Source organism: Mytilus galloprovincialis, chromosome 9 (assembly GCF_965363235.1).
Source record: "Mytilus galloprovincialis chromosome 9, xbMytGall1.hap1.1, whole genome shotgun sequence".
NCBI classification, from domain to species: domain Eukaryota; kingdom Metazoa; phylum Mollusca; class Bivalvia; order Mytilida; family Mytilidae; genus Mytilus; species Mytilus galloprovincialis.
This window is the reverse complement of record NC_134846.1, coordinates 79,843,159-79,863,432: the sequence shown is the minus strand read 5'-3', so window position 1 is coordinate 79,863,432 and position 20,274 is coordinate 79,843,159. Positions and strand designations below refer to the sequence as shown.

Below are 20,274 nucleotides of genomic sequence, written 5' to 3'. Positions count from 1 at the left end.
TCTTCCACTTGAACTATTGACGCCATACAACAATTACTATTCCATTTTGGGGGTCAGATATTTTGTATTATGACGTCAAAATTTTACGAGAACCTGTGTGATATCCAGTAATGGCAGACAAATAGTGATAAGGTGCATTTGACTACCCTAACAACCTCCCTGTACATTATATATGTAACACTCAGAAACGTGTCCTTCCCCCCAAACGTGTCCGATTCCCCCAAACATGTCTAGTTGAAAACTGCGCCAAAACGTGTCATTTGTATAAACGCCCAAACGTGTCCATTTCTCAACTAGCCCCCAAACGTGTCCAATCCCCAAAACGTGTCCATATCAAGCGTTATTTGGTTATTGCTATTTCATTAACGTATACTAATTTTACCATTTCATTAAAAATATACATAAGCACGTTAGTCCTTTTTCAAAACGGAAGAATTAAACTGTCTAAGAATGGGGGCGTCATTTCGGCTATTTCGTTTGTAAATTGTAAGCAAACATGTTGAGTTAAACAGTACAGTTAACAGGTCAAAGTGTCCCGTTCTCTGCGCGTTAAAACTTTAATGTTCTCTCTAATTATGCATGAAATACTGACAACTGGACAATTCGCAATCAACAGCCTAAAGTTAATTTATTCAGTAGAACTGAAAAAAACATTAAAACTTGTATGTTTTCTCTAATTTGCATGAAATACTTGCAACTGGACAATATGCAACCAGCAGTCTAGAGTTTATCTTAACAAAAGAACAGTAAAAACATTAAAACATGTATGTTAAAATGTAAAAAAAAAACAAAAAAAAAAACAGGTAGCCTATGTTCTCTCTAAATAGAACTGCAAAAACATTAAAACTTGTATGTTCTCTCTAAATATGCATGACATACTTGCAACTGGACAATACGCGATCATCAGTTTAAAGTTTAGTTTAAAGTAAATGTGTACAGTACAACTGTAAAAACATTAAAACTTGCAAAACTATTGTGCGCTCTAAATATGCATAACGTACTTGCAACTGGACAATACGTAATCAACATTCTAAAGTTTATTTATACACTACAACATAAATTTGCATTTAAAACCGGCGTTGATCACATAACAGTAATATTCATAAAAAAAAAGAATCTATAAAACTTATACATGAAATATTTGGCACTGGACGTTATGTTTCTTATTGTGTGTCTTTAGTGATGGTGGAAACCTAAAATTTATTAAAAACCCGGATAACAAGTTTATAATTTGATGGGCTTTTGAAATACACACAAACTATTGACAAAAGTAAAAAAAATACTGTTAAAACCCCGCCATGAAATATTCGGATAAATATAAAAGGCATCATCGGAGTTTATAAGTACAAAATAATTAACAAAGTTAACGATTAATTTAACTTCAGAACTATGTGTATGTTCGCTCTTGACGAATATGAAACACTTGCAACTGGACAATAAACAACTGCAGTTACTTAATAATAACAGATTAATTTTGCAATTATTATAATCATTAAAAACCTACATCGAACTAACTTAATCTGATAAATGACATCTTCATCACGTGTGTCTCCCATCATAAAATTGCTGTAAACGTTATCAGCGATTTTATTTAAGAGATACATGTAAAAGCGCTAAAAGACGTGTAACGTTTTGGCGTTAAATATTGGACACGTTTTGGCGAATAACAAATATCGGACACTTTTGGGGGTTATAAAATCGGACACGTTTGGGAAATATTGTACATTCCTGACACGTTTAGGGAGAAAAGACACGTTTGGGAGAATCGGACACGTTTGGGGGGAAGGACACGTTTGGGAGTGTTACATATACATTATTTGTAAAAGGTTGTTGTCATATGAAAAAATGCCATGATACTAGAAAGGAAAAATGAGTGTTGTAAAACGTCAATAGATCAAGTGTCACAGATTCCTATTTATAACCTTATCACGTTTTTTAGAAAATACCACACTGGAACTATTGATGTCATATACATGTAGCATCACTTTTGCATTATTGCATTTGGTACTTTCTCTTATTAAATTGTACATGAAAAATTTAAAGGAAATACTGTGAAGGCCAGAAATGGCTGACAAAATATAACAATAAGATGTATTGAGAAACTACCCTATTGATAATTTGATTTTTTTAAGGAAATTGATATTAATTTTGCAATGAATCAAAGATCTGTTTAGCATAAGTATCAACAACATGAAGAAATATAAGTTATGAACAATATTTTTTCTCCTGCAAATGTAACAAAAAATTTATTCTGCGGTGAACATGGCGAAAGCCAGAATTTGGCTGACAAATTATAACATAAGGTGTATTGTGAAACTACCCTTCAAACTTTTTTTTGTAATGTTCTGTAGTGCAAGATTTTTTTTTAAGGAAATGTATATTAAGGATTAATCAAAGATCTTTCTGTTTCTTACAATGTATCACAAAAATGGGGAAATTTAAGTTTATATGAGCAATATTTTTATTCCTGGCAAAAGTAACAAAAAAAAAATTGTTCTGCCGTGACATTTTTTTTTGTGCCAGAACTCATTTCATAGGAAATATGTAACATAATGCTCCAACAGAATTTAACTTTATATCACAGAAAATTTATAGTCGGAATATAAATTTATAAGGAAATATGTTTTTTAGGACTAAAATCTGTTCAAGAACTAATTTTTTGACCAAATGTGAAATAAGGTCTAGATCACAAATCACAGCTCCATGAATTTTTTCCAATATTAAAATTTAGAACAAAGTGAAATAAGTACCTGTGGTATAAGTTATGGGAGCATATTTCATAGAAATAATAAAAAAAAAAATACCACAGGAACCTATTTCCTGGGACTATTATACTAACAGTACTAACAGTATAATAGTCCCAGCTATTTTAGAGAAAATATATGTACCTTTGCATAACATATTCTCAGGTGACAATTTTCATGTAACACTGTTATTAAATAATAATGCCAGATGGATGCTGTACTGTGCATGGGGTACATTTGGAATTGAACTCTAGGAAGTAGAATAAAAATAAAAGCAAATCAGCGACTTTAATGTATCACAATCTTATTAAAAATAAGTTCACATCACTTGCTCCTTGATTTTTTATATTTTGCACACACGAAATATAAAAAATCGAGGAGCAAGTGATGTGAACTTATTTTGATAAGATTGAATGTATCATAGTTTGTATTTGTTTATGCTTTATGTGGTATTCCTCCTTGTTTCCTGTTAACTCATAACATTTTAGTCATACTACAATGTAAGGTAGACAACTTTCAAGTCAGTTGCAATAACCATATTATTCCAGCTCGATATTGTGTAGGGTTGGCAAAAACCCGGGTTTTATGAGTATTGCCCAGCCCAGTGGGAAATACTGGGAAAACCCGGGTTTTACTGGGTTTTACAGGGTCATACTGGGCAATACTGGGTAATATAAGATTCTGGCCTGAATTTCAAAGAGGATTCAGTAATCAAACACAAATGCAATATATTTAAGATATATATGTAAACCTATTTTTATTTATAGATAAGTTTACTTGTTTGAGAGTCTTATGATACATACATTTGTACATGTACAAAAGTACAAGTGTATACATCTGAGAAAAAATTATTCTAACAACTCTGATAAAAAAAAAATTTTCAAATATATAACTAGTATAAAGAATTTAAGGATTACATGTACATGCAAGAAAAAATACTTTGAAATAATTTATATATGTACAAATGTACAAAACTAATTAATAAGTAATTATTCAGATTAGAACACAGATACATTTATATAACAATAATCAGTCTTTTCATTTCTATAAGAGTTCATGACAAGACCCTGTAGGGTGTTTATTTAGCAATCATGATTGCGTATATAGCAATTTAATTTACAATTCACTTAAACACTGCAATAAAGTGTTAAGATTATTGAAACAATGCTTGGAAATTAACGAGGAATCCTAAATTGTGCAAATATTGTATTTTGCCTACATAGAATTTATGTGGAGAAGAGAATGAAATTGAATTTTTCATCTTCTAGAAATGACTCTCAATGGTTATCCGTATAAAATGTATATATTTAGCTATAATACTATGAAACTACAACAAGTCTTTACTATTTTGTGTTGAAATAAGCTTAAAAAATCATATTGCCCAGTATTGCCCTGTATTCCCCGTTTCAGGGAGTATTGCCCAGCCCGGGAAAACCCCGCCCAGTAAAACCCGGGCGGGTAATACTTTGCCAACCCTGATATTGTGTTAAATACTTGGGACTAAACATAGAAAAACTGATACAAAGTAAGATTATCAAAATCAGGTGTTTGCTAAGGCTATTCCGTACAATTTAATTCAAATCATCACAACACTTTATGAAACTAACAGTACATATCAAAAACATACATAATGATACAAAAATAGAATAACTTAAAGTGTGGAGGAAAATCATACAACAAAAATTGATCCAAAGTTCTCAAGATCGAAAGCATGTGTTGTGTTGATAAAGGGAGATAATCACATATAAAGTATCTTTGAAAAGCATGTAAAAATGTGCCCGAACACTGCATTATAATTGGTGTCTGAAACTTTTTATTCAAACCAATTTAACAAAATAATTGATTGAACAAACAATAATACATAATATAATAATCAGAATCAAATGTACCATTATTATGCATTTTTGTTTTCTTTCAGAAAGAATCATGATTTAAAAGCTACATAAAACCAAAATAAAAGCTGTGTGTGATCAAAATGTTAAAAAACCTAGTTGATGGATTCAAAGGTCTGGTTGAAGTAGCAGGAGCCAGCATCAATCCCTATACTGTTAACAGTGTTAAGCTTGAGAACTACAAAGAGTAAGCAATTAGTTGATTCATATAAAAGATAGAGTTGTCTTTTTTCACAACATAATGAGGTATTTGTTAACTCTTTCACACATGTGACATTTGTGGCTTTACTTTCAATATTTAATTTCTAATTTAGTACTTGACTAAGTACATATTCCTAAGTTTTTCATTTTTTTGTAAACATCAAGATATAGCAATTTTGTTCAGTATTGTAACATACATTTCTATAAGAGAAGCCAGAAGCTCTACAAGGAATTAAATCTTGAGATAAAAATACATATTTTGTATGATATCAATTAAAATTATATGTAAAATAAGTCTTCTGTTGATAGTTTTATTGTATTACTCTAACCAAATACTGTACAATATGTTTCAGTTATACTAAGCGTGCTGAAGAAGGCCACCTGATACTGTATAAAAAATATAGTTCCTACGATTGTATTGTTGTCAGTACAACTACTCCAAAATCAGTATGGAGGTATTTATAGTTTTTACCTGCCCTTATAAGTCAGTCCCAGTCCTTAACAGAAATATAGCTTCTACGATTGTATTGTTGTCAGTACTACTACTCCTAGATCAGTATGGAGGTATTTATAGTTTTTACCTGCCCTTATAAGTCAGTACCACTAATTTATCCTTTGAACAGGAAGCTGTATGTTTCATCAAGATGTGCTTTGGGTCTATTATACTCAATTATATGAGCACTTTTAAAGTCAAGCTTATCCTCATCACTTATTGTTATTTTACAGTTTTTCAGCCTTTGGACTCAAATTATATTGCATTGACCATAAAACTGACAGTTTTTATGAAATTTATAATTTGAAACATACATCCCAGACATACAAATGTTAATATTGATTTTATCCAGGAAAGTGCAATAGTAAATTTAAGTTTGATATCGTTTATTTTGCTTAAAAATATCATTTATATCCTTAAAGATCATTTTGGACAGATGTAAAAGGTATCTAAAAAAAGAAAGTAATTAAAATTGAAATCGACTAGGTAAATTATATGAGCACCTAAGATTTACACAAGGTTCATACCTGGACATGTGATTGCTTTGCTAAATAATGTAAGAGTTTGAAATAATCAAAATTTAATAAAGATAATTTAATAGAGCTCAGCTTATGATAACATTTCTTTTTTGGCAGCATATTTAGGTTAACCAATGACGGTGAAGCTTTTGCCCAGTTTGGTTTATTTGCATCTAAACTCAATGTTTTGATTGGTCAGAGCAGCTCCGTGTTTGTAGGTGACAATCTTCAGAAAATCACTGATGTGATTAAAGACCATTCATCATGGACTCCTATACATATAGCAGCATACCTAGGATTCTACGAATTCATTAGGCAGCCGGATATAATAAGGTATAAATAAATGTGGTAAATACAAATATTTCAGATTATGAATTTATTGGGCAGCCTGGATTTATTTAAGGTATAAATAAATGTGGTGAATACATGTATTCCAGATTATAAATTCATTAGGCAGCCGGATTATTATAATAAGGTATCAATAAATGTGGTAAATACATATATTTCAGATTATAAATTCATTGTGACTATTATTTTGAATACTGTTGTATTATTAGCATTAACAACAACCTAATATCACTTTGATTTGTTTGTCACACAGCATTTATGGTATTTTGATCATTTAGTGAAAAACATTTAAGTTATGCAATCTGTCTTTATATTTGTAATATCTGGAAGACCTTACAGTTTAAATTTTGCACATGCTAGTACATGTACATGAATTCACTGATTTTATGCAAAATAAAAACCACATGGTTTTGCAACACTCAATTTGTTTGTTGTCAAACAAGGTTGTAAACACACTTTATGCTTAAATCAATATACAATTATTGCAAAAATTAAATTAATTTGTGGAAAATTTATTTCTTACTCAAAATTTCAGAAAAATAAATGATAAGACGTCAACTTCCGAGGCCACACCTTTAATGACAGCAGTAATGGGTAAACAGTTCCAGTGCATAGAACAGTTATTACAATCTGGGGCAACTCTACATAGACAGGACAACAGTGGTGACAGTGCCTACCACTATGCTGTTAGATTTGAACCTAAGTGTATACCTGTAAGTCTAAATGGGAGGAGTTAAAAAACACTTATATAACTGTGGATTCTTTATTTGTGGGTTACTGCTTTGAAATTATTTGTATAATTACAAAATTAACAGTATATTCCACAATATCTGGACTATTGAATCACACATGCATAGAAATAATGCAGGACACAATTATAATCCAAAAAGATTTTACATGAGAAATATAATTGGTTATTATCATCATCGCTATTTTACCAAAGGATTAGGTCCAGTAAGGACCGATTTTGGCCTCAAATTTCAGGTTCATCTGACGAAAGATTTTGACCACTTTTTAAACACTTAAGTGTCTATTTTATTTGAATTAATTAGTTTATGTGAAAGATTTTAACAGATTTAGTCATTAAAAACGATCCGATTCAAGCTCAAATATGAAAAATCTACCTAATGTGCTGAAAAATGTCACTTTTCCGATGGTTTTTGGTAAAAATGAAAGTGGCCGCATCCGTGTTCATCCTCAACCTTTATATATGTTATGTATTATCATAAAATACAACTTACATTTCAATATTAAGGATGAACACGAATGGGGCCACTTTCGTTTTACACGAAAATTGTCTAAAATTTAACTAAAATGCTAGACTTATGAGGATTTCAGTAATTTAGCATGACTTAATGGTGCTAGTACCGGATATATGTGCATTGTATTGTCAAAAACAGCCCATATTTATGTAGCAGAAGCATTCTACTGTCCAATAAATAACTAAAGGTTTACATTTTAACAATTTTGTAAAACTGCTATATTTTGGAGCCAAAAAGGGGTCTTACTGAACCTACTCCTTTTCCTTTCTTCTCTCAGCATAGTAGAGTGATATGAAAAAATATCGCTAGAAACTAAGCGCACATGTGCTGTTGTCAATGAAATTAAGGGCATCTGATACAGTATTGATCCCATATTAACAGTTTGTTGACAATTTGCATATAGGCTAATTTTTGCCTGATTAAATCAAATACAATGTATGTAATAAAAAATATACCTTCATGTGCTACTTTTTGAGTAAAATGAGGTCGAAAATTTACATATTTGCTAAAAATTTGGATTTGTGGACGTATTTTTTCCTTTTGAGAGAAATACATAACTTTTTTGTTTTAAAAGATAAACACAAGCTGCTTTTTGTTAAATTATTTGTATATTCTGTTTTATAAAAATGTGGTTTAAATTTGTGCAATTTTGTTTTTTCAAATAACTCTCATTTATCAAATGTTCACAAATGTAAATAAAACATAATTATTAGCTGTATATTTATCTAATTTAAAAAATTTGCACACATTATCGTCTTACGTAATCAAACCAAATGATATTTTAAAAAAGAGGGGTCCATGAACTCGTTTTCAAGTTAAATAAGTTTGAATGATAAAAATCAGTCGAAAACTACATGTTTTCCCAATAAATCGTAGTTTGACGTCGCGAAAATAACAATTTACATTAGCAACGTCATTACTTCCCCTGTGACTGTATCGTATGCCCTTAACCACGTCGTCATAGGTAAAACAGCAAAAAACAGATTATCGTTGGTCATCTAAACTTCATTTTCGCAGTACCAGCTCAAGTGAGAAAATTAATCTGGTTGAGATGACCAACGATAATCTATAAATATTTGTAAACCATTTTATATAATATTTTTATTTGATTTTTATTATAGATCCTTTCCCAGTTTGATAAAGATGGTGTTAAAGACTTCTACAATAACAAGGGACAAACAGCACTATACTTGGCATGTGAAAAGGGCTTGCCTGATGCTGTCGAGGAACTTCTCAAGGCAGGGGTTAGGCCAGATATATCAGCTTGTGACATGTTGCCTATACATGTAGCTATGAAAACAAATAACATTAGGTAGTTAATTTGAATATGGTCGTTACGTGTAATTTTCGCTTATAAATGAATCCTTTTGATTGGTTTTAATCTTGCATATGAATGAAATATCAAGGTACAATGTACATACATATTACTTTTCTTGCAAATTGTTCATAACTATTTGAACATAATCTCCATATTTTGACTTTCAACTAGAACATGTATAACCAAATTTTGTATGGATGTCGTTTATGATGAGACTTTTCTTTTTGTATAGAAATTTAGAGCTTATATGTGAGAAGCATGTGGACCAATTATTTGCTAAAGATCATAAATATGGAGGGACACCTGCTCATTGGGTGAGAAAGAGAGAGGTAAGTAACATATATCTACCTTAATTCATGCAATTGGTACATGATGACTGATCATAGACTTGATTTACTTAAGCAGTTCAATGTTCAAGAGTTAGGCCACTGAAATGGTACAAAATAATAAAGCTAATTTCAAAACTAATATCTTTTGATGGAATTCAATGTATTTTATATATGCTATCAAAAATTTTGTAGTTCATAAAGTACTACATATGCATCATGTGTCTTGTCACTCTTTTAGCAGATTGAATACGAGGGGTGAATTGTAATTTGCACTTAATTTTTTCTTACATTGTGAAGTGGTCTCATACTTTTCAAAACCATAGATAATCTATAACCATGCCTGAATCTGAATCTTAAGGAAATATATAATTTGCAGGTTGCAGAAAGGTTGCTTAAACTAGGATGTGATGTGAACTTCATTAGTGACACAGGACATACTCCTTTACATGTAATGTTGAAAAAAGATAGGAGAGATTGTATTATGGAACTATTGGTCCATGGGGCTGACACAAGAGCTGGGGATGTGTACGGGAATACACCATTACATGTAGCTATTCAGGTAATGAATCATAGATACAGGTGAGTAGACAAAAAACTGGATATATGTATGGGATTACATCATTACACTTGAGTGTTGAACTGATTCAAATCCTTGGTTAATGAATATGTATACAAATGTTTAGGCATTAATTATTCCTATCTACATAAAAACAGGTTGATCATGTAATGCTTGTACATATAGCAGTTAAGAAAATGATCCAAGGGGAGAACATAGTTTATAACTTTAATGTAATTGATCTTTTAACTAGCATTCATTAATCGTGAGTACTCCTAGCTAGATTAGCATGTTGTGGCTTTTTGTAATTATTTATTTTGTCAAGTCAGGCCCTTTCCAACTGATTTTCTTATTTGGTGTTGCTACACCACTGTTCCAAATGTAGGTGGATGTTCAAGTGAAGGATTAAACCCTCACAAATATGTATAATATTCTTTACCTGCCTGTCCCAAGCCAGGCTAATGCTGTGATCTATTGGTTGTCCTATGTGCTGCCTGTCTAATTTGCTTTTCATGCATTGTTGTATTATATATCAGGTTGTTAGTTTTATCTTTTTAGCTCACCTGGCCCTAAGGGCCAAGTGAGCTTTTCCCACCACTTGGCGTCTGGCGTCCGGCGTCGTTGTCCGTCGTCGTCCTGCGTTAACTTTTACAAAAATCTTCTCCTCTGAAACTACTGGGCCAAATTAAACCAAACTTGGCCACAATCATCATTGGGATATCTAGTTTAAAAAATATGTCCGGTGACCCGGCCAACCAACCAAAATGGCTGCCATGGCTAAAAATAGAACATAGGGGTAAAATGCAGTTTTTGGCTTATAACTCAAAAACCAAAGCATTTAGAGCAAATCTGACGTGGGGTAAAATTGTTTATCAGGTCAAGATCTATCTGCCCTGAAATTTTCAGATGAATCGGATAACTCGTTGTTGGGTTCCTGCCCCTGAATTGGTAATTTTAAGGAAATTTTACTGTTTTTGGTTATTATCTTGAAAATTATTATAGATAGAAATAAACTGTAAACAGCAATAATGTTCAGCAAAGTAAGATTTACAAATAAGTCGGATAACCGAAATGGTCAGTTGACCCATATAGGAGTTATTGCCCTTTAGTCATTTTTTAACCTTTTTTGTAAATCTTAGTAATCTTTTACAAAAATCTTGTCCTCTGAAACTACTGGGCCAAATTTATCCAAACTTGGTCGCAATTATCTTTGGGGTATCTAGTTTAAAAAATCAACCAAGATGGCCGCCACGGCTAAAAATAGAACATAGGGGTAAAATGCAGTTTTTGGCTTATAACTTAAAAACCAAAGCATTTAGAGCAAATCTGACATTTGGTACAATTGTTTATCAGGTCAAGATCTATCTACCCTGAAATTTTCAGATGAATCTGACAACCAGTTGTTGGGTTGCTGCCCCTGAATTGGTAATATTAAGGAAATTTTGCTGTTTTTGCTGTTTTTGGTTATTATCTTGTATATTACTATAGATAGAGATAAACTGTAAACAGCCATTATGTTCAGCAAAGTAAGATTTACAAATAAGTCAACATCACCGAAATGGTCAGTTGACCCATATAGGAGTTATTGCCCTTTATAGTCAATTTTTAACCATTTTTCGTAAACTAAGTAATCTTTTACAAAAATCTTCTCCTCTGAAACTACTGGGCCAAATTAATCCAAACTTATCCACAATCATCTTTGGGGTATCTAGTTTAAAAAATGTGTCCGATTGAGCCGACCATTTAACCAAGATGGCCACCATGGCTAAAAATAGAACATAGGGGTAAAATGCAGTTTTTGGCTTATAACTCAAAAACCAAAGCGTTTAGAGCAAATCTGACAGGAGTTAATTTGTTTATCAGGTCAAGATCTATCTGCTCCGAAATTTTCAGATGAATCGGACAACCCCGTTGTTGGGTTGCTGCCCCTGAATTGGTAATTTTAAGGAAATTTTGCTGTTTTTGGTTATTGTCTTGAATATTATTATAGATAGAGATAAACTGTAAACAGCAATAATGTTCAGGAAAGTAAGATTTACAAATAAGTCAACATGACCGAAATGGTCAATTGACCTCCTAAGGAGTTATTTTCCTTTATAGTCAATTTTCTACAATTTTTATAAATTTTGTAAATTTTTACTAACATTTTCCACTGAAACTACTTGGCCAAGTTCATTATAGATAGAGATAATTGTAAGCAGCAAGGATGTTCAGTAAAGTAAGATGTACAAACACATCACCATCACCAAAATACAATTTTGTCATGAATCCATCTGCTTCCTTTGTTTAATAGTCACATAGACCAAGGTGAGCGACACAGGCTCTTTAGAGCCTCTAGTTTTTTTATTCTCATTTTTAATACCTTTTACAGCTAATATTAACCATATGGTATGGGTTTTGTTTATGATTGAAGACTGAACAGTGATCTGTAACAGTTCACATCTTTGTTCATTGGTATATATGGATTTTTATTATATACTTAGTAGTAAATACAGATAAATTGTATGTGTAATACAATCAATGGCAAGCGTGCTGTATCAGCCACCCATGATGATATCGATATCAGCACAGGTGCAAAAGCTTTATCACACCTTTAATCTGTATGACGTCACGTCATCGATTGCAGTCACTGTTGCAAAGTCTTTTTCAAAACCCTAATCTGTATGACATCATGTCAAACCTATAATCTGTATGACGTCATTTCAATCCTCCTTATCTGTATGATGTCATGTCACATAAAAAACATCTACTTGAGATATATGTATATAATAAAGTGTATATGATATGGCTTTTTATACGCCCGTCGTCTTTTAGACGGGACGTATTATGGTATACCGTTGTCCGTCCGTCCGTCTGTCCGTCCGTCCGTCCGTCCGTCCGTCCGTCCGTCGTCCACACTTCGGACAATAACTCAAAAACACTTTCACCAATTTCCATGAAACTTAAGTGAATTGTTTATATCTATTGACGTAAGCTCCCTTTTGTTTTTTTTTTAATTTCAGATTTTAAGTTTTGGATTTATGGGGCTTTATTCATAAAAAAGGGGGGATTTTCAACACTTCGGACAATAACTCAAAAAGGCTTTCACCAATGTCCATGAAAACTTTGGTGAATTGTTTATATCTTTTGATGTAAGCTCCCTTTCAATTTTTATAAATTTAAGATTTTAAGTTTTGGATTTAAGGGGCTTTATTCATAAAAAAAGGGGGATTTTCAACACTTCGGACAATAACTCAAAAAAGCTTTCACCAATGTCCATGAAACTTTGGTGAATTGTTTATATCTATTGATGTAAGCTCCCTTTCAATTTTTATAAATTTCAGATTTTAAGTTTTGGATTTATGGGGCTTTATTCATAAAAAAAGGGGGATTTTCAACACTTTGGACAATAACTCAAAAAGGCTTTCACCAATGTCCATAAAACTTTGGTGAATTGTTTATATCTATTGATGTAAGCTCCCTTTCAATTCTTATAAATTTCAGATTTTAAGTTTTGGATTTATGGGGCTTTATTCATAAAAAAAAGGGGGATTTTCAACACTTCGGACAATAACTCAAAAAGGCTTTCACCAATGTCCATGAAACTTTGGTGAATTGTTTATATCTATTGATGTAAGCTCCCTTTCAATTTTTATAAATTTCAGATTTTACATTTCCGTGTTATGAATTTTTATGCTTAAAAAAAGGGGGATTTTCCAATTTTGGGACAATAACTAACACTTTCACAAAATTTTATGCAACTTTGATAAATTGTTTATATCTATTGACATAAGCTCACTTTCCATTTTTATAAATTTTAGATTTTACGTTTTCTTAATTAATGAATTTTTATACTTAAGTTAAAAAAGGGGGATTTTATGAAACTTTGGTGAATATATTAATGTAACATCCCTTTTGATTTGTATATATATTTCTAGTTGATCATATAAATTCATTTAAAGCATAAAAGACAAGTTAAAAGAGCAACGGGCGTATCATGCGCTAAAGCGCAGCCCTTTATTCAATATCACACACTGTATCAACCCTCAACCAATATAATCCCTGGAGCAGAGCTCTTGGGATTATATTGGTGTCTCGGGTTGATACGGATGCGATATTGAAAAAGCCATATGATATTCTCTATTTATCTCATTGGCAAGCATACCACATATACTTATATTTATATGGGTTTACTAATGCATGACTTTGATACACAACAAATGCTATTGTGCATTGTGTGAAATAATGTTTTAGTATTTTTAAACTGTAAGAGGTAGATTTCTTAGAAAACATGCCTTAATTAGATAAATTTTAATTAGCGCTTAAACCAGTGTTCATAAAAGTTCATTTAGACATATTAGATGTGTAGCATTTGATGTAAACTGCTAAAATACTATGATTGCATTTAATGGTCATATTTACATTCAACCATTCAGATTTAGTCAATCTTTTATCACTAAATAATTCAAAATTTGGTGACTATGTCGAATGCATCTATCCCATTGAACTAGAGATAAAGGATACAACAGATACAGTTAAGTCGACCTCATATCTTGAATTATATCTAGAAATTGACAATGAGGGTCGATTCAAAAACAAAACTTATCGACAAAAGAGATGATTTCAGCTTTCCAATTGTGAACTTTCCATTTCTAAGTAGCAACATTCCACCAGCACCTGCATACGGTGTATATATCTCCCAATTGATACAATATTCTCGTGCTTGCATTTCCTATCATGATTTTCTTGATAGAGGGTTGTTGCTCACAAGGAAGCTATTAAATCAAGAGTTCCAAATGGTTAAGTTGAAATCATCTCTTCGTAAATTTTACGGATGCCATCACAAGTTGGTTGACTTTTATGTAATAACCGTTTCACAAATAATTTCGGATATGTTCCTTACGTCGTAACTACAGTCCCATTCCCTTTCATAAATGTAACCTACCGAATTAGACTATTTACCGTATTTGTTATCTCATAAGCAATACGACGGGTGCCACATGTGGAGCAGGATCTTTACCCTTCCGGAGCACCTGAGATCACCCCTAGTTTTTGGTGGGGTTCATGTTGTTTATTCTTTAGTTTTCTATGATGTATCACATGTACTATTGTTTGTCTGTTTGTCCTTTTCATTTTTAGCCATAGCGTTGTCAGTTTATTGCCGATTTATGAGTTTGACTGTCCCTCTGGTATCTTTCGTCCCTCTTTTATCAACTTCTGTGGGTGATAGCTAATTTATTGGTATATTTTTATCTTGCAGAATGATGATGTAGAATTTGTTCGGCTGTTTATAGTGTTTGGAGCTGATGTCAACATGAAAAACAAGGCAGGCCATACACCAAGACATTTAGCTTCTACTTCAAAAGAAAAGAATAAGTAAGATATCAGTAATACAGAAACAAATGATATGGTGCATTCCCTTATAGTCTAGGTTTTAAAAATATATATCTTATTGACATCAAGCAGATAAATGGTTGGTCAAGGATTCAAAGTTGCATCCAAATGATGAATGGGTCTTTTTCAGGAGCCCCCTTTTTGTCGAGTCTGCGACTTTTGTCGTAGAAAGCTCGATATAGGGATAGTGATCAGGCGGCGGCTACGACGGAGGCGGCGTAAGCTAACTGCTTAAAAGCTTTATATTTTAGAAGGTGGAAGACCTGGAGGCTTCATACTTTGTATATAGATGCCTCATGTTACGAAGTTTCGGTCAGTCACATGTCCAATGTCCTTGACCTCATTTTCATGGTTCAGTGACTACTTGAAAAAAAAGTTAAGATTTTTTTTAATTTTAAATTCTCTCTTATTATAAGAAAAAGGATAACTATATTTGGTATGTGTGTACCTTGCAAGGTCCTCATACCCGTCAGACAGTTTTCACTTGACCTTGAACTCATTTCATGGATCAGTGAACAAGGTTAAGTTTTGGTGGTCAAGTCCATATCTCAGATACTATAAGCAAAAGGTCTATTATATTGGGTGTATGGAAGGACTGTAAGGTGTACATGACCAACTGGCAGGTGTCATCTGACCTTGACCTCATTTTCATGTTCAGTGGTTATAGTTAAGTTTTTGTGTTTTGGTCTGTTTTTTCTTATTCTCTATGCAATAGGTCTACTGTATTTGGTGTATGGAATGATTGTAAGGTGTAGATGTCTAGCTGGTAGGTGACCTCATTTCATGGTTCAGTGGTCAAAGTTAATTTTTTAAGTTTTGGTCTCTTTTTCTAATACTTAATGCAATAGGTCAACTATATTTTATGTATGGAAATATTTTATGATCTATATGTCAGTCATGCAGGTTTTATTTGACCTTGACCTCATTTTCACGGTTTATTGCTCAGTGTTAAGTTTTTGTGTTTTGGTTTGTTTTTCTGTAAGCAAACTATAAGCAAAAGGTCAACTGTATTTGTTGTATGGAAGAATTGCTAGCTGTACATGTCTGCCTGGCATGGTTTATCTGACCTTGATCTCAATTTCATGGTTCATTAGTCAATGTTTAGTTTTCTTGGTTAATGTTAAGTTTATGTGACAGTTGTAATAACGTTTTATATTTAGGACTATCAACATAATATCAATGATTAGTAAAGAAGGCGAGACATTTCAGCGTGTGCACTCTTGTTAATTTAAGTATGTTTTATTTTTTTACTGAAAACCAGTGATTTAAAAAATCTTATTGATTCTTTGAAATTACAAATATGGACAGAATTGATATTGTTAAGTATTATTTAATACGCATGGGCTATGGACAAAGAATGAGTTGAAAGATTAAGCTGACTGTATTAAAGATCAGGTTCACCATCCAGTTGTTTGATATAATCTGTATGGAATAAGATAAAACATTATCTAAACATAAACTAAGTATCTAACAAATGAAGGGCCTGGATGGCCAAGGGGACTAAGTAGTTACTACTGTAATCACTAGCCAGTCAACACTGAGGTAGTGAGTCCGAACCACGTTCGTGCAGGTGCACTCGACTCCAATCTTAATTGACAAGGATTGTCAGTTTTCTTATCGAAGGTCGGTGGTTTTTATCAGGGCACTCCGACTTCCTCCACTAATAAAAACTGGCCGCCACTAAATAGCCTTAATGCGGTGCTTAAAAGTGGCGTTAAAACCCCAAAAAACATGAAATAAAATAAAATCTAACTAAACTTTTCCTTCTGAAAACATACAGTAAATCCTTCCATATTTTAGGACAATGTTGATTGAGATTTTTAAATTAATGAATTGTTTTATTGTCTTGCCTTCGAAGTAGTCCCAGAATGCAAAACAAAGGGAAGCTAATCCAGTGGCATTGTCATAAACAATTTGTATAAAACTTTATATTTCAGGAGTAGAAGACGGTAATGTGTAATGGGCAATCAATGGATCTGTACCTGAATAAATCAGGATTTCAAGTGTTAAATTCAATTTTTTCCACAGCCAGTTGTCCTATTTAAATCAATTAACACACTATTAAATACATACACAATGCAAAGTGTTCACCCAACACAATGCACATAAATCAAAATGCAAGGTGAAGTACCTCAGTCGCAATGCATAAACACAATGTTTCATAAAAGAATATATATACACTATGTCACTATGCAATCGCTATGCAACATATACTAGGCCTGATTGTTCACAATGTCACTAATAGATCACTATGCAACATGTACTAGGCCTGATTGTTCACAATGTCACTAATATATCACTATGCAACATGTATCAGGCACTTTATTACACAATGCCAACAAAGGATTACTTTTCAACATGCATCAGATAAATATCACACAAAACCTATGAACACATTAGCACATAAAATTATATACAACATCTATAGTTTAGTAATTGCTGGAAAAAATAGTATTATTAGTTTTTTACCTAATAATTTTCTCACTTAGGTAGCACACCACAGTTAGGTGTGGAGTTTCACATTTTGGCCCCTGTTGATTTTTCAAATATGAGAGCTAATGTGCAATAAAATTCATTTCTGGATAGCTGAAGATTGAAATAGCCTTCAAAGTGGGTTTATAGGAACACCAAGATTATGTAATGTATGAAATATGGGCGTTTTTCTGTATGACAGTCTGTATTTTCATATCCATATATACCAAAAATTGGTCCGTCAATTATTGTAATTTTTTTTTCCAATTATTTGCCGCACATACTTTGGCAAAAGACACTCATTTTTATGGCCCCTTAAGAAGTTGTCGGTGCCATATAGTTTTACCCTTGTCCGTCATTCCGTCATTCCGAAATTCTATCATTCCGAAATTCCTTAATTCTGTCATTCCGTCATTCCGCAACAAACCATTATACAGAGTTTTTTTCTAAATGCCTTCAGATATTGGACTGATTTTTGGTATGTTAACCATGATGAGTTATAGATAAAGTTTAAGTTTCGTTCCGCTCCACTAATTTTTGCCGACATTACAGGGTTTGGACTTTGAGAAATTGTTGAAAATCACAGTTATACAGACTTTTTTTCTAAACGCTTTCAGATATTGGGCTGATTTTTGGTATGTGAGTTAACCATGATGAGTTACAGATCAAGTGTAAGTTTCGTTCTGCTCCCCATATTTTTTGCCGAAATTACTGGCTTTGGACTTTGAGAAATTGTTGAAAATCACAGTTATACAGACTTTTTTTTCTAAATGCCTTCAAATATTTGGCTGATTTTTGGTATGTGAGTTATAGGTCAAGCTTAAGTTTCGTTCCACTCCCCTAATTTTCGCTGAAATTACGGGCTTTGGACTTTGATAAATTATTGAAAATCAGTTATACGGATTTTTTCTCTTTTCCCCTCCAGATTTTTAGCTGATTTTTGATATGTGAGACTACCATCATGTTTGTGTCCACATGTGTTTATATTGAAATTGCAGATTTTTTTTTTTTTTTTGGGACGGGGCCATTTGTGTCGCTTTGACACATCTAGTTTAGATGTTAGTAATAGGTCAATTTGTTTGGTGTCAAAGAAAGGATTTGTTTGGTGTATGAAAGGATTATGAGGTGTACATGTCTGTAAGGGTTCATTTGACCTTGATTAGGTCATTTTCTCAGAAACTATATGCAGTAGGTCAACTATATTGGGCTAATGTAATATTTGTAAATTGTACTTGGTTTTTCCCAAAAGGTTCATTTGACCTCACGGTTCATTGGTCAATGTTAGATTTCTTAGTTGATATGTCGATTTTTCATATACTATATAAGCAAAACGTCAACTATAGTTGGCATATGTATTGATTGCAAGGTGTACATTGGTATCTGGTAGGCAGAGGCGGATTTAGGGGGGGGGCCAGGGGGCCCGGGCCCCCCCTTTTTGGGAAAAAATTTGGTTGCTTATATAGGGAATCACTGTAGCGTGACTGGAGCGGGCCCCCTCTTGGGTCAGTCAGTGGGCCCCAACCTATGAAAATTTCTGGATCCGCCACTGTCCTACGTTCATTGCGAAATATCATTTATGTGATGCCCTTAGAAAATCTGTTTTCTTTTAGATTTTCTATTGTTGTGTAAAAGCAGTTACAGAATGATTTATCTAACATTTAGAAGGGGCGTTAAGTGAAAACCCACCTTTTAACCATATATTTCTTTTTTGACATATAAATATGAATTAAATGATATACAGGGGGGTCTAAAGGGGTCATCTCCCACCCCTGCCATTTCAGAGTTTCCAAAATTTTGTATTTTAGATTTCCACCTCTAAGCCATACATTTTATTATTCCTTATATCAAGATGGAGTCCCCAGAGGTCATCCATAACCCCCTGCCATTTAGCACTGGTCAAAATCTTGAAAATGGTTGAGACTTTAACCTCTGAACTATAACTATGTTTGTTCTTGTTCATCATATTAAATAAGAGTTCCCAGGGGTCATCCACATCCCTATCATTTGAGAATGTTCAAATGAGTAGCAATTTGTGAAGATTCCCATCCCTAAATTATATTTAAACATAAACAAATATTTTTCTTGTTGGACATGTACATGTGAAAATGAATTGAATGATGTAAAGGTGTCCCTGATTGGTATATATACAGTGTAACCTGCCTAATCCAACACATTGGGGACAAGAAAAAATGTCAGATTAAGCAGGGTGTTGGAATATGCAGGTTTAGTGTAACCTGCCTAATCCAACACATGGGGGGGACCAGAAAAAATGTCAGATTAAGCAGGGTGTTAGAATACACAGGTTTATTCTGCAAGGATAGGCATATTTTGGCCACGAGCATCACTGAAGAGACATGTATTGTCGAAATGCGCATCTGGTGCAAGAAAATTGATACCGTAAATTTTATTAGGACCATAAAAACTTGGTAACAGCATCCTTATACATTCTTTTCTTGCTGTTACATAATATATTAGCATGTTTTTGAGGTACTGTTTTGAGATAAGAACTATATACTTTATTTCAGGGACACAATACTATACATGTTACACATATGTGGTGCCAGACGATGTGGATACACAACTAAAGGCTGTTGTAAAGGCTGTGTAATGGAAGGCACACATGACGGCACTGTTGATGACGCAATGAAAACTGTGTTGGCAATTGACAGGGAAGGTAAGTACACAAACTCATCTGTGAAACCAATTGCATAATGCTATTCTCTTCCTTAATGAGGCCCAAAATAAAATATTATTGGTTTCCCCCTATC

The 20,274-nt window shown here is 32.9% G+C and overlaps 1 protein-coding gene across 1 annotated transcript in view; it reads left to right on the top strand.

Annotated features, from left to right (window-relative positions):
• The window catches only part of LOC143046085 (85/88 kDa calcium-independent phospholipase A2-like), a 35,999-nt gene that overhangs the window by 1,449 nt on the left and 14,276 nt on the right, over positions 1-20,274 (top strand). The window contains exons 2-10 of the mRNA XM_076219068.1: positions 4,663-4,823; positions 5,191-5,292; positions 5,966-6,181; positions 6,732-6,909; positions 8,580-8,770; positions 9,009-9,105; positions 9,482-9,664; positions 14,901-15,016; positions 20,032-20,180. Of these exons, the coding sequence (XP_076075183.1) occupies positions 4,720-4,823; positions 5,191-5,292; positions 5,966-6,181; positions 6,732-6,909; positions 8,580-8,770; positions 9,009-9,105; positions 9,482-9,664; positions 14,901-15,016; positions 20,032-20,180 (1,336 nt within the window). The 5' untranslated portion in view covers positions 4,663-4,719. The remainder of the gene's footprint in view (positions 1-4,662; positions 4,824-5,190; positions 5,293-5,965; positions 6,182-6,731; positions 6,910-8,579; positions 8,771-9,008; positions 9,106-9,481; positions 9,665-14,900; positions 15,017-20,031; positions 20,181-20,274) is intronic.